The sequence below is a fragment of the Hyaena hyaena genome, unplaced genomic scaffold, assembly GCF_003009895.1.
Source record: "Hyaena hyaena isolate Hyena2069 unplaced genomic scaffold, ASM300989v1 scaffold_1529, whole genome shotgun sequence".
NCBI lineage: Eukaryota > Metazoa > Chordata > Mammalia > Carnivora > Hyaenidae > Hyaena > Hyaena hyaena.
The window spans coordinates 186,313-198,450 of NW_024082166.1; the positions used below are offsets into that span (position 1 = coordinate 186,313).

The 12,138-nt window shown below is 44.4% G+C and overlaps 1 protein-coding gene across 2 annotated transcripts in view; it reads left to right on the forward strand.

Annotated features, from left to right (window-relative positions):
* CHD1L (chromodomain helicase DNA binding protein 1 like) overlaps nt 1-12,138 on the forward strand; it is a 71,707-nt gene that overhangs the window by 36,302 nt on the left and 23,267 nt on the right. For both annotated transcript variants that reach the window (XM_039224066.1, XM_039224065.1), the window contains exons 7-14: nt 18-180; nt 1,810-1,965; nt 2,697-2,789; nt 4,120-4,216; nt 6,152-6,225; nt 8,165-8,275; nt 11,203-11,317; nt 11,951-12,104. In XM_039224066.1, the coding sequence (XP_039079997.1) occupies nt 18-180; nt 1,810-1,965; nt 2,697-2,789; nt 4,120-4,216; nt 6,152-6,225; nt 8,165-8,275; nt 11,203-11,317; nt 11,951-12,104 (963 nt within the window). The remainder of the gene's footprint in view (nt 1-17; nt 181-1,809; nt 1,966-2,696; nt 2,790-4,119; nt 4,217-6,151; nt 6,226-8,164; nt 8,276-11,202; nt 11,318-11,950; nt 12,105-12,138) is intronic.

Genomic DNA, 12,138 nt, shown 5'->3' on the forward strand with positions numbered 1-12,138 from the left:
TATTTTATACATTTGAGTTCTCAGTAGTCTTCAGTCTCCTGTTGACCGGAACTCCCATCCAGAACAGCCTCCAAGAGCTCTACTCACTGCTCAGTTTTGTGGAGCCTGATATATTTCCCAAGGAGCAGGTGGGAGATTTTGTTCAGCATTACCAGGATATCGAGAAAGAGTCTGAATCAGGCAAGTTCCCTTCCTACAAATCATGCCAAGAGGTCTGGGCCCAGAAGCTGCCCTGGTGCACAACAGACACCAGTTATAGATAGAAAAGAAAGAGAATCGATAATCGGAGGACACCTTCCAGGGAGAAGGAGCCACAGAAAGCTAAAGTGGTGCTGCATCCCCTCATGTTGTTCCCAATTGTCTGCTCTTCATGATTCTTACTTGTTTGTTATGTGATTCTCCAGTAGGGCTCCTTGGATCATTTTTGGAAGAAATGGGAAGTATCTGCTGGGGTGCAGACTTTGTTTTTACTCATGTGTAATTCTATAATTTTGTAAGCTGTTTCTTGAGGCAGAACAGTATGTGGGTGCTAGAGGCCCAAACCTCTGTTCAGCATTCCATGGTGCTGGGGTTTCTGTTAGCTGTGCACCCAAATCACAGTCTGGGATGGATGGATGGATGCAGGAAGTGAGGCCGGGAGTGTCCTCATTTGTACAGGGCCAGCTGCGCCTCCTTTCTCTTGCTCCTTTGCCCCTCTGCCGCGCAGAATTCTCTGTCCCTGTAGTAATATCCCAGGATGAGTGTTCGAAACCAGTGCTGGGCATGACTGCTAGTGGGTGTGCATGTCCTAGTGAGTGGGAGTTGGACAGGCTTCTCAGCCTGCCTGTACTGCAAGCAGAAGGTTTCCCAGGGAGCCTGCTCTCAGAGCCTCCACGTCTACGGTCCAGATAAAATACATGCCAGCCCGTCACATATCATGTGGGACATCCTCCCATTAAAAACATATTTTGTTTAAGTGGAATTTATATTTCACTCCATTCTTGAATTTTTGTTTGCTGTACTTGGCAACCCAACATGCAGCAGAATGCCAGCTCAGGCTAGTTTTTGAAGTTCATGACCCTTGGGGAAGGACCAAGGGCGTTGAAGTGAAAAGAACTAATGCACCATTAGCATCCAGCTGGGTGACTTTGGTTAAGGTGTGCTTAATTTCTCAGAGCCTTGCCTAACTTAGCTCTAAAAACGGGGATACTATTACTTGTCCTACACTTCTAGGCCCTTATGCTAGTCAGTCAGATTAAGTGCAGAAGTATCCAGGAAGCAGTACAACTCTGCAAATGAGGTTATTCATAAAAATCAAGTTTTTTGAGTGTTCCTAGTTCTTGAGTTGAGAGCCAGTAACGATTTCAGGAGGAGCTGGGAAAAAGAACCTGGTGAAGGAAGAAACACAGCTGATCCTTCAACACAGGGGTAGGGTGCTGACTGCCCCCATACAGTTGAAAATCTGCTGCACCGTTTTGACTTCCCAAACTTAACTGCCAATAGCGTGCCGTTGACTGGGTGCTTTACCGATAATGTGAACAGTTAAGACATATTTTGTGTGTTATATGTATTGTACACTGTATGCTTACTATCAAGTGAGCCAGAGGAAAGAAAATGTTAGGAAAATCCCAAGGAAGAGAAAATACATTTACAGTACTGTATTGTATTTATGGGGGGGAAAGTCTACACTTAAGTCAGCCTGCGTAGTTCAAACCCGTGTCGTTCAAGGCTCGCCTGTACTATGAAAAATAACTAATGGTCTAGCATGTGGAATTGGTATGAAAATTTTATCCTACACTTTATGTGTTGTTGGTTTCTTTCCTTACACAGCAAGTGAGCTACACAAACTCTTGCAGCCGTTTCTGCTGAGGCGGGTGAAAGCCGAGGTCGCCACAGACCTTCCCAAGAAGACAGAGGTAGTGATCTACCACGGCCTGTCAGCACTGCAGAAAAAGTGCTACAAGGCCGTGCTGATGAAAGACCTAGGTAAGCAGAGGGCACTTGACTGCTTAGAAACTCACCGAGGATGTGATTTCATGGAGGGGAATATTTTACTATCATATTTGCTTCATATGGTAACATGGGATGGAATTTCGTGTTCTGAATATAGTTCAGGTCAGATGCAACGAAACCGTGCAGGGTATCTTTACTATAATACAGACTTCATTGGTTGTTGCACTGGTGAAATTTCCTTTTCTTCCCCCACCCAGTTGTCCATACTTGTAGAAGTTAGTTACACAAACATGCTAGGTATGCCAGCCATGCCTTTCATCTTCCCACCCTGTCACATATTTGACACATTGCACGGAATTTGACACATTCCTCCCAGATGGGAGGAATTGGAAGTGGGAACGGAGTCGGTCACTTTGCCTTTTTTTAGAGGGAGCGTGCATGCGCTGGGGAGAAGGGCAGAGGGAGAGAGAGAGAGAAAATCTTAAGCATGCTCAGTGTGGAGCCCAATGCAGGCTTGATCCCACAACTCTGGGATCATGACCTGAGCTGAAATCAAGATTTGGATGCTCAATTGACTGAGCCACCCACGCACCCCAGTATGCTGTTAATTAATGCAATTCCCGTGACATTTAGAAGGTTAATACAGGTTTGAGAGATTACAATACTGAAATAAATACAGTTATTTATGGAAACAGGTTTTTTGCATTTTTTTGTTTTTCTTCAGTAGTCCATCTCTCTGTCTCTCTCTGTGTCTCTGTTTTCAGATGCATTTGAAAATGAGACAGCAAAGAAAGTGAAACTTCAGAATGTCTTGTCTCAGCTTCGAAAGTGTGTGGATCACCCATATTTGTTTGATGGTGAGACAGTGCCCTTTTTTCTTACATTGCTTTTCATGGACATTTGTGTAGCCAACCTCATAGCAAAATTCTTCAAAAGAATTGCCTGTATTTACTGGCTAGTGTTGCCCCCATTTTCTCTTGTTAATTTTTTTATGTTGATGTAATTTAATATATCGTTCATACTCAACTTTCTTCAGTTGTCCCCTTAATGTCTTCCTCATGGCTTTGACTTTTCAAATTCAGGATCCAGTCATAGATCCGGAATTGCATTTGTCTGTCACCTTTTTTTTTTTTTTAAACCTTTCATGAAATTACAATTTTGAAGAATAGAGGCCAGTTGTTTTATGGGTTGTCTCATCTGGATTTAGGGATCATTTCTTCGTGATTAGATGTCCCATTGTCTTAAACCCTCTCTATGGCCAGCCTTTCATCATCACCACCGAACTTTGCAAGTTCACCGGTGATCTCCAGTGGTTGTCAGTTCACATTTTAATTAACCTCTCAAAACCTTTGACACAGTTGATCACTTCTTTCTTGAAACACTTTCTTCCTTTGGCCTTTGGAACACTTTCTCTTGCTTCTCCATCTGCCTGTGTCCACTCCTCAGCCTCCTTTGCTACTTACCGTCCACCTTAGAGATGTGTGCAATTTCCCTCTAAGTGCTGCTTTAGCAACATACCGCATGTCTCCATATGAAGTATTTTCATTTTCATTCAAACTAGGGCTTTTTTGAGTCACTCTGATAGGTAGCCTCTGGGACACTCCCAGGACTTCTTTGGCCATGGGGACACTAGAATGGTAGGATCAATGTGCAGGGTTTGCTGCAGTCCTTTTAAGGGAGTGTTTGCCTGGTAGCCCTATGAATTGCAGAATCTTAATCAGATGCATTTCAGAATCTTTTTTTTAAAGGCAGGGAGCATTGGGGACATGGAGATTTTGAAAGAAGCCCTCTAGGTTATTCTGACTGCCATCCCCCAACCTGAGAATTACTATTTTATACATCTAAGCTTTATTTCTTGATTTGTTTTTTCAAGTGAGAGTCTCATCAAATTTTCAGTTCTCTGGACATTAGCATGTCCCTGTACCTCCCTTTCCTAGAGAGTGGGTTTATTCCTTTGATGGGCATTTATTAGGCCTACTGGGGGTATGAGGCTCTGTGATTGATGCCTAGCAGCACTGAGATTATCATGCAAACACATAATTATAAAATGCCTCAAAGAGAGATGAGACGTGGGCCCATTATCACCAGAGTTTGGCCTCTTGCTGTAGCCTCACCATGGGCTTCTCTGCTCAAGGAGTCTGCCCTGACTTGAGGCACGTTATTGGGAGCAGCTTCCTTCTTTTTCAGGTGTGGAGCCAGAGCCTTTTGAAATTGGAGAGCACTTGATTGAGGCCAGTGGGAAACTTCATCTACTGGATAAGCTCCTGGCCTTCCTATATTCCAGGTAGGTGGTTGGCTCACATTTTCTGCTCTGAGCTTGTGAGTTTTAAAACCAGAATAATAAACAAGTCATTGTTTTTTTTTTTTTTTTTTTGAGACTAATTCTGGTTTTCCTTTTTAAAAAAAAAAATGTTTTTATTATCTTTATTCTATTTTGAGAGACAGAGTGAGTGGGGGAGGGGCAGAGAGAGAGAGAGAGGGAGACACAGAATCTGAAGCAGGCCCCAGGCTCTGAGCTGTCAGCACAGAGCCCGATATGGGGCTCGAACCCATAAACCGTGAGATCATGACCTGAGCCGAAGTCGGACGCTTAACCAACTGAGCCACCCAGGCGCCCCCCCATCCCCGCCTCAGTTTTCCTTTTTTTAAGACCTTGATCCTGGTTCCACCTTCTCTGCAACTACACCCACACCCCTCCCCAGCCCACCCTATCCCCTCCACAATCCTCCTTCCTTTTCCTGAATTCCTGCAGCACTTAGGATCCTAATCCAGCTCTTGGCAATGCTCTGCCTTAATCTGTTATCTGGTTAATTGGTATTAATCTCATCACTCCAACTGTATTGTTTAGTTCCATAAAGACAGAGATAACATCAAGAATATCCTTTTTAATTGCCTTTTGGTACCTTGCATTAATTGGTACCTAAAGAGGGCTTAGTAAATATGCACTTTTGTTAACCCTGCGGCGTTTGGTTCAGGGCGAACTTGGGGGACTCTTTCCCAGAGACATGAGTTGGGTAGCAGAAGACTAAGTCACTTCTGGAGCCTTGACGTGTTCAGTGAAGTGCTCAGCAGCCTGGTGTCCAGCCTCAACCTAATCCTTCTGGTCCCCATAGGACAGAGGAGTCTAGAAAAAGCCCAGCTTCCCACGGGTTTCTAAGTTATCCCTGTGGGACAACTGCCCCAAGTGAGCCTGAACTAACCTCAAAACCTTGGATTTGGTGAAATCACCCAACATTAGGAATGTGCAAATCAAATACTTCCATGTCTTACTGTATTTTATTGGCTCTGATAGATCTGTACATGTGTGAGAGGTGGAGGAGGACCCATGCATCTTCTGTCCAACCTTTTCATTTCATAGGTGCTGAAGTCACACAGCCAGCAAATGACAGGGTTGGGATTAGAATGGAGGCCCTTGGCTTCAAGTTCAATGCCTTTTCCAAGCATCTGGGGCTAGAGTCTTGAAGGGGTTCTTCATAATTGTTCCTTTATACTCATCGCAAGCTCAGATCAAATTAGTTTTCTTAATGACACTCTTGTTTTGACAGTGCTGTATTTCTTCCTTTATGAAAACTTAAAATAATACCTGATACACAGGACTGTAGGCTCATCCTCATTCTTGACTTCATTCACTTTGCCTCTTCCTTTCCTCTCTGCTCCCTCTACGTAAGTTTTTTAATGTATCGTAGGAATTATGAGATGCCACCTGCCCCTGGCTTCTCTGAAGTGATACTTTACAACCAATATAGCTGGAGATGAGAGAGTAGTGATTTTACACCCCCAGGTAGAGAATGGCTGTGGATGGCCGACTACAGGTTCTTCAGGGTTTCTGATTTGGGCTTTTGTACATGTGAATTTTGCATTTTATTCTTCATATATCTTTTATTTTGTTGTTAAAATGAAAGTGTATGTTTCTTTCCGTTAGTAAGTTGACATCCCAGAAGGTTTCTTGGTTATCCTAGGGCTTTCTATGCCCTCTGGGGCACTGACATTTGCTCCTGGGAATATCCCCACTCCAGTTTGAGAACTTGTGTTCTACATGATATGACTACACGTGGAGCTGTTTACACGGGACATTTAGCATGTCTCAGGAAGTCTCTGTAAATGATTATGATATTTACATTTCCCCTCTGGTATTCGTATTCTTTGGTAAATTTCACCTGAGAGAAACTCACCTTAAATACCTAGAATTGGCAGCCTTTCCTTTTCTCTTTCTTGCCAGGGGCCATCGAGTTTTACTTTTCTCCCAGATGACCCAGATGTTGGATATTCTCCAAGACTACATGGACTACAGAGGTGATGTCCCTTGGCCGTTACGTTGCTTAAGCCTTTTTTTTTTTTAATTATATTCTTTTTTTAATGTTTTTTTTTTTATTTATTTCTAGGAGAGAGAGAGAGAGAGACAGCATGAGGAGGGGAGGGTCAGAGAGAGAGGGAGTCACAGACTCTGAAACAGGCTCCAGGCTCTGAGCTGGCAGTCAGCACAGAGCCCGACGCGGGGCTCGAACCCATGAACCGCGAGATCATGACCCAGGCGAAAGTCGGACGCTCAACCGACTAAGCCACCCAGGCGCCCCAACTTAAGCCTTTTTGAAGTTAACAGTCCAGTAGGTCCATGAAGAGTAATCTGGGGTGTGGGGATATTACAGAGGAAAGCAGTGAAAGAACTTTGTTCTGAACCAAAGGAAGATTGAAAGTAAGGAGAGAGGTGTGTCACAAGGATTGACAGCCAGGTAGAGACATGTGGGCAGAAATAAGCACACACATTCCCATGGACAATGTGATTTAAAACTGTGGGTACTGGAACAAATGTGAGTTGCAGGAACGTTGAGTGTTTTGAAAATACTTGCTAAAAAAGAAGTTTCAGTGTCTTGCAACATTGAATTCAACATTTGAGCACTTTTTCAGGATTAGTAGAAAGGATGAAATTTTGGAGATCCCACATAATAGCAGCGCAAAAGGAATTTTTTTTCAATATCAACAATAGGGAATGTAAGTTATTACCTGGGTATTCTGTTGAATATGTAAGTTATATAAATTATATAGCTATGTATATAAAATATATATTATGTATTATATTATATAATTACATTGTAAGTTATTGTGGAGGGCTTCTGGATGGCTTAGTCAGTTAAGTGGCTCTTGATCTCGACTTAGATCTTATCTCACAGTTTGTGGGTTCAAGCCCTGTGTCAGACTCTGCACTGATAGCGTGGAGCCTGTTTGGGATTCTCTCTCTTCCCCACTTGTATGCTTGTGCACATGCTCGCTGTCTCTCTCAGAATAAATACACTTTGAAGAAAATTTATGTGGGATGATGGGAAAAGTGTGTAACACTGATTGATCTTGAGATCAGTGGTGAAGGACTATCAGCTTCAGACCTTACTGTTTAGAACATGAATTCAGAGTAGGTCTCTTAGAGCCACTTGATGTCCTCCCAGTACTGCAGTGTACCTGGTCCACTGGACACTTGACAGGAAACGCCATTGGCATGTTGAGGAATCCCCAGATCCACAAACAGCACTTGAGTATAATTCCCCTTCCTGACAGGGATCTGTGGTGATGGGTCAAGAATCTGAAGCTTCATTGAAAGGCAATGGCTGGGCCACTGGGGAGCCTCACAGACCAGCACCCAAGTGCTTGCCTTACTGCTTGCATAAGCAAGAACTCTGGCCAGGCAGGATTGGAAACTACCACACAGCATGGTTCACAGTGTGCTTCGAGGTTGCTTGGGATAGTCAGAATCCACTGTTCACTCCACTAATGCCACATATGTCAGCTGCATGTATTTAAGAAACTCAGAGAGGTGTATTATGTTGCATTCTTTTGTTTTTTCAATGTTTTCTTATTTATTTTTGAGAAAGAGAGAGACACAGCATGAGTGGAGGAGGGGCAGAAAGAAGGAGATGCAGAATCTGAAGCAGGCTCTAGGCTCTGAGCTGTCAGCACAGAGCTCAACACAGGGCTCAAACTCACGAATCATGAGATCATGACCTGAACCGAAGTCAAATGCTTAACCGACTGAGCCACCCAGGTGCCCTTATGTTGAGTTCTTTTGTAACACAATGAAATGTCCCCAAAATTTAGATATTTCCCATGGGATATGTGTAAAGTAGAGGTATACCTGTATATAGAAAGGGACAAAATTAGCATTTGCTTCTGCGCTGATAATGTTTTATTCCCCAAAGAATATGTGAAAAAGGTTTATATTTCTGCTTTCTTTTTCTGTGTGAAGGATACAGCTATGAGCGTGTGGATGGTTCTGTGAGAGGAGAAGAGAGACACCTGGCCATTAAGAACTTTGGACAGCAGCCCGTTTTTATCTTTCTCCTGAGTACCAGGGCAGGTAGGCCACACGGGCATTGACAAAGCAGACAGATAGGGGCGGATACAGTGCTTTCACATCCTGGCCACTAGCATGTTTTTTTGAATTTTTGAAGGGTGAGGTCATTAAGGAGGAGTGTAAAATGCGAGAACTGAGGGGTTTGTTGTAAGTTCATCGAAGTACTGGGCTCCTGGCATGGGGTTCTTTCCTGTTTAAGTTTTCTAAGCTGCCAAGTAAGACTGAAACGAGTTGTTGGAAAGTAATTTTTAACCTGCTTAGACCACTGAGCAGGGGTTGTCCTGTAAGATGTCTATAATTCACATTCAGTAGAGACTGCTCTCTTTCCCAGCTGTGTGTTTGGGAAGTGAGGTACCAGCCTGTCTGATGGTAATCCTGCCCCCCTCCCGCCGCCCTTAAGTAGTCTGGAACAGTGCTGTGAAAGCTCAGTCAGAATCTAGCTGTTTAGAAAGTTGTGATCCTAATGAAATTGCCACCACTTTGGAATTATTTTTAACATTACCTTTATGACATAAATATTTTATAAGACATTTGTAGTACTTGTATACAGTCTTCAGTCATTTGAAATCAGTTCTTGGAGATGAAATTATTCTTATGTCCTGGAGCAAGCAGACCTTAGTTTCGAACTTCTAGAATCTTAGTTTCATTATCTTGTTTTTTGTAGGCCTGAGTCTTGATGGAACATCAAGGGGATGTGTGTCCTCTGCTAAAGAGAGATCAGTATCTTTATAAAGAGAGAGTTCCGTCTTAGAAAGCCTTTCAGTGTCTGGTACTGTAAGGCTGCATAAAGGACATGTTAGAATCCCTGACCGTAAGAGGTTTTTTCACCTGCGTGAGCCTCATCTTGTCTCACAAAGGTCTAACCTGATTCATTTGGCTTCACTCGCTTCCATTATCACAGACTGCAGCCTGCGTCAGCCACTTGTTCCTGACCCCCAGTTATCCCTGGGGTGGTCCTGGGAGTAGCTGGCAGCATCAGGGCAAGTGCATCTTCAGTGCTGGGAAAGCAGCTCTCTTTATGCTTTCATGATTTTATCCTCTTCATATTCCGCGAGTGGCTTCATGTCTGAAGGTCTCCAGTTAGGAAGAAAGAGTAAGCTCCTTGGAGTACTAGGATCACTCAGAACAGAGTACTCTTTTAAGAACTGAAGCATTTCTGGACATGAGCCTTTTCCAAACACCGACGGCCATGTTTGCTATCACTTTTTAGCTGTAAATTAGGAGGGTTCTTTATTTGACAGGTTTCCTTCCAACTTTCAGATAGATCTGTGATTGAATCATGTTGCCACCAGGTGGCAGTGCTAGCTCATGAGATGTCCCAAACAAGAATGGAGACTAGCTTAATCTGTGAAACATCACCCCTTAATTTAATGAAGAAGAGCTGAACTCAGACGACCTTAACCCGAGAAGAAGAGAATTTTTATGGCTCACGCAGTAATGAAATAAGTGTCTGGGAGCTACTGTGGCGCAGTGGGTGGGAGTGAAGGCTCTGGAGCAAGACCATGTGGGACTCACTCCTGCCTCCTTCACTTCCTCACTGTGTGATCTCTGCTGAGTCTCTGGACTTCTCTGTTCTTATGTCTATAAATGTGGGTAATAATAGTAAACCACCCTTAGGGCTGTCGTGAGGATTAAAGGAGTCCTTATACAAAGCGCTTAGAACAGTGCCTGGCACATTATAGGCGTGGCTGGCATTATTATAAGGTATAATTTAGCATCTCTCAGTAATCAGTCTTTATTATCTCTTTATTCCAGTTTTAATTTTATATGAAGGCTTTAATTAGAACGTTCCTGCCTGACTTGTGTTGAGAGCCAGCTTAGAGTCGGTAGTCCGTCTCGGAAGTTAGCCCTTAATTCAGGCCGTTGGAACAAGCGCTTTCAGGCTCGCTTGTCTCCGCAATGAGCTGTAACGACCCTGGCAAAAGGAAGCCCCCTTTGTACTTGTTTCCACATTAATCAAAGACAAAGCCACAATTTGCTTTCATGGTTCTCTTAATTAATTCTCATTGTCCAAGCAGCCTCCTCAGCCCTTTTCCTACAATGCTGAAGAAAGACCGGAAAGTTGTCCCGTTGAGTGTTCTTGGCCTGTGATTAGTTTTGTTATCCTCTCTTTGATTAATGTGGAAACAAATACAGAAAAGACTTTCTGAAGTTTCCTCCAGTTAGAGGGAGATGGTTTCCGTTCTGCTTAGGAGCATAGGAAATAAACGTCCCTCCTCTCGTTAGCTTGAGTCAGGGGTCTTGCTACCCTTGCTACAGCCTGCGGTGCGTAGTAACACCCTCCTAGCCGTGCCCACAGCGGAAGACCTCTTGCAGATTTAAAATATTTCTTTTGGAAGAGTATGTGTCCTCTTACACAGACTAGTACACACACTATTCCAAACAGACCAGCCAAGATTTTTAATTTTTGTTTTTAATGTTTTATTTTTGAGAGAGAGATAGAGTCAGCATGAGCAGGGGAGGATCAGAGAGAGAGACAGACACAGAATCCAAAGACAGGCTCCAGGCTCTGAGCTGGCTGTCAACACAGCCTGACGCGGGGCTCAAACCCACGAGATCATGACCTGAACTGAAGTCGGACGCTTAACTGATTGAGCCACCCAGGTGCCCCAGCCAAGGTTTTTAAACTGAGAAGATATAAAGTGGCTTCCTGGGACTGACTGAAGCACGACTTTTACTGTTTGCCCCTGCTTCTCCCATTCTGTCACTTTCAGTAGTTAATTTTTCCTACGTCAGGCAGTAGGAGCCCAGGTAGCACTGTCAACCACTGCAGGGTCCTGGAGGCGGGGATGGGAGTGAGTTTGAAGGGTGAGGCCTGATCTTGATTCTGTCTGATCTTGATTCACTGTTGGTGCCCCTGTAGCCTGGCCTTTATTGTCTAGCCTGTGGCCAGCTTGCTGCTGATGTCATTCTTTTTGCATTGCTTTCAGGTGGAGTGGGCATGAACCTAACGGCTGCAGATACCGTTATTTTTGTTGACAGTGATTTCAATCCTCAGAATGACTTGCAGGCTGCTGCCAGGGCTCACCGGATCGGCCAGAACAAGTGAGAGATTCCAGCATCAGCGTTTTTCTGCATCTGTGTCTCCTTGGCAGCTCTGGGTGGTGGGGGGGGGAGGTGAACAGCCTGGTGGGCCCCGTGATCTCCCCAACTGGAGGGCGAGAGAGCACTGGGTTTTAGCCCAGCTTTGCTGCTGGCTCGTTAAAGAGTGCTGGTCAGCACATGTTCTCACTGCACACGTGATTTGTTAAAAAGCACAATCAAGCCCTGAAAGGACTAGAAGGAACCTTTAGAAGTGATTTAACTCCTCGTACCTGAGTTAAGGTCGGATTCAGTTTAAAAATGAAGTTCTGGAGTTGTGGAGTTAGGCTGCAAAGATGGGCCTTACCCTTTGACCAGAGGATAACGGAGATCTGCCTGAGGGTTTCCTCCTCTGTTCCCACCAGGGACCTTAGTTACGGCCCCTCCTGGTCCCTGACTCTCTTGGAAAGCTCCAGGGAGTACTCCTGGGAGGCCAGATCTCTCTAACAGATGCTCAGGTCCACAGTACAGTCTCCCTTTAGCTGTACCCTGAGCATGGCATTTGGGGTTTGTTCCCTACAGGTGTATTGACCTTGCACGCTTGTGTTCATCCATGTGGACCCTCACGGCACCCTCTTCTGCTTTGACTCCATACAGGTCTGTTAAAGTTATTCGGCTGATTGGCCAAGATACTGTGGAGGAAATAGTCTGTAGGAAAGCAGCCTCCAAACTCCAGCTCACCCACACAGTCATAGAGGGAGGCCACTTTACTATGGGGGCCCAGAAACCTGCAGCTGATGCCGACCTCCAGGTATAATGTCTGCTTCTTCCCTCGGAATGTGTCC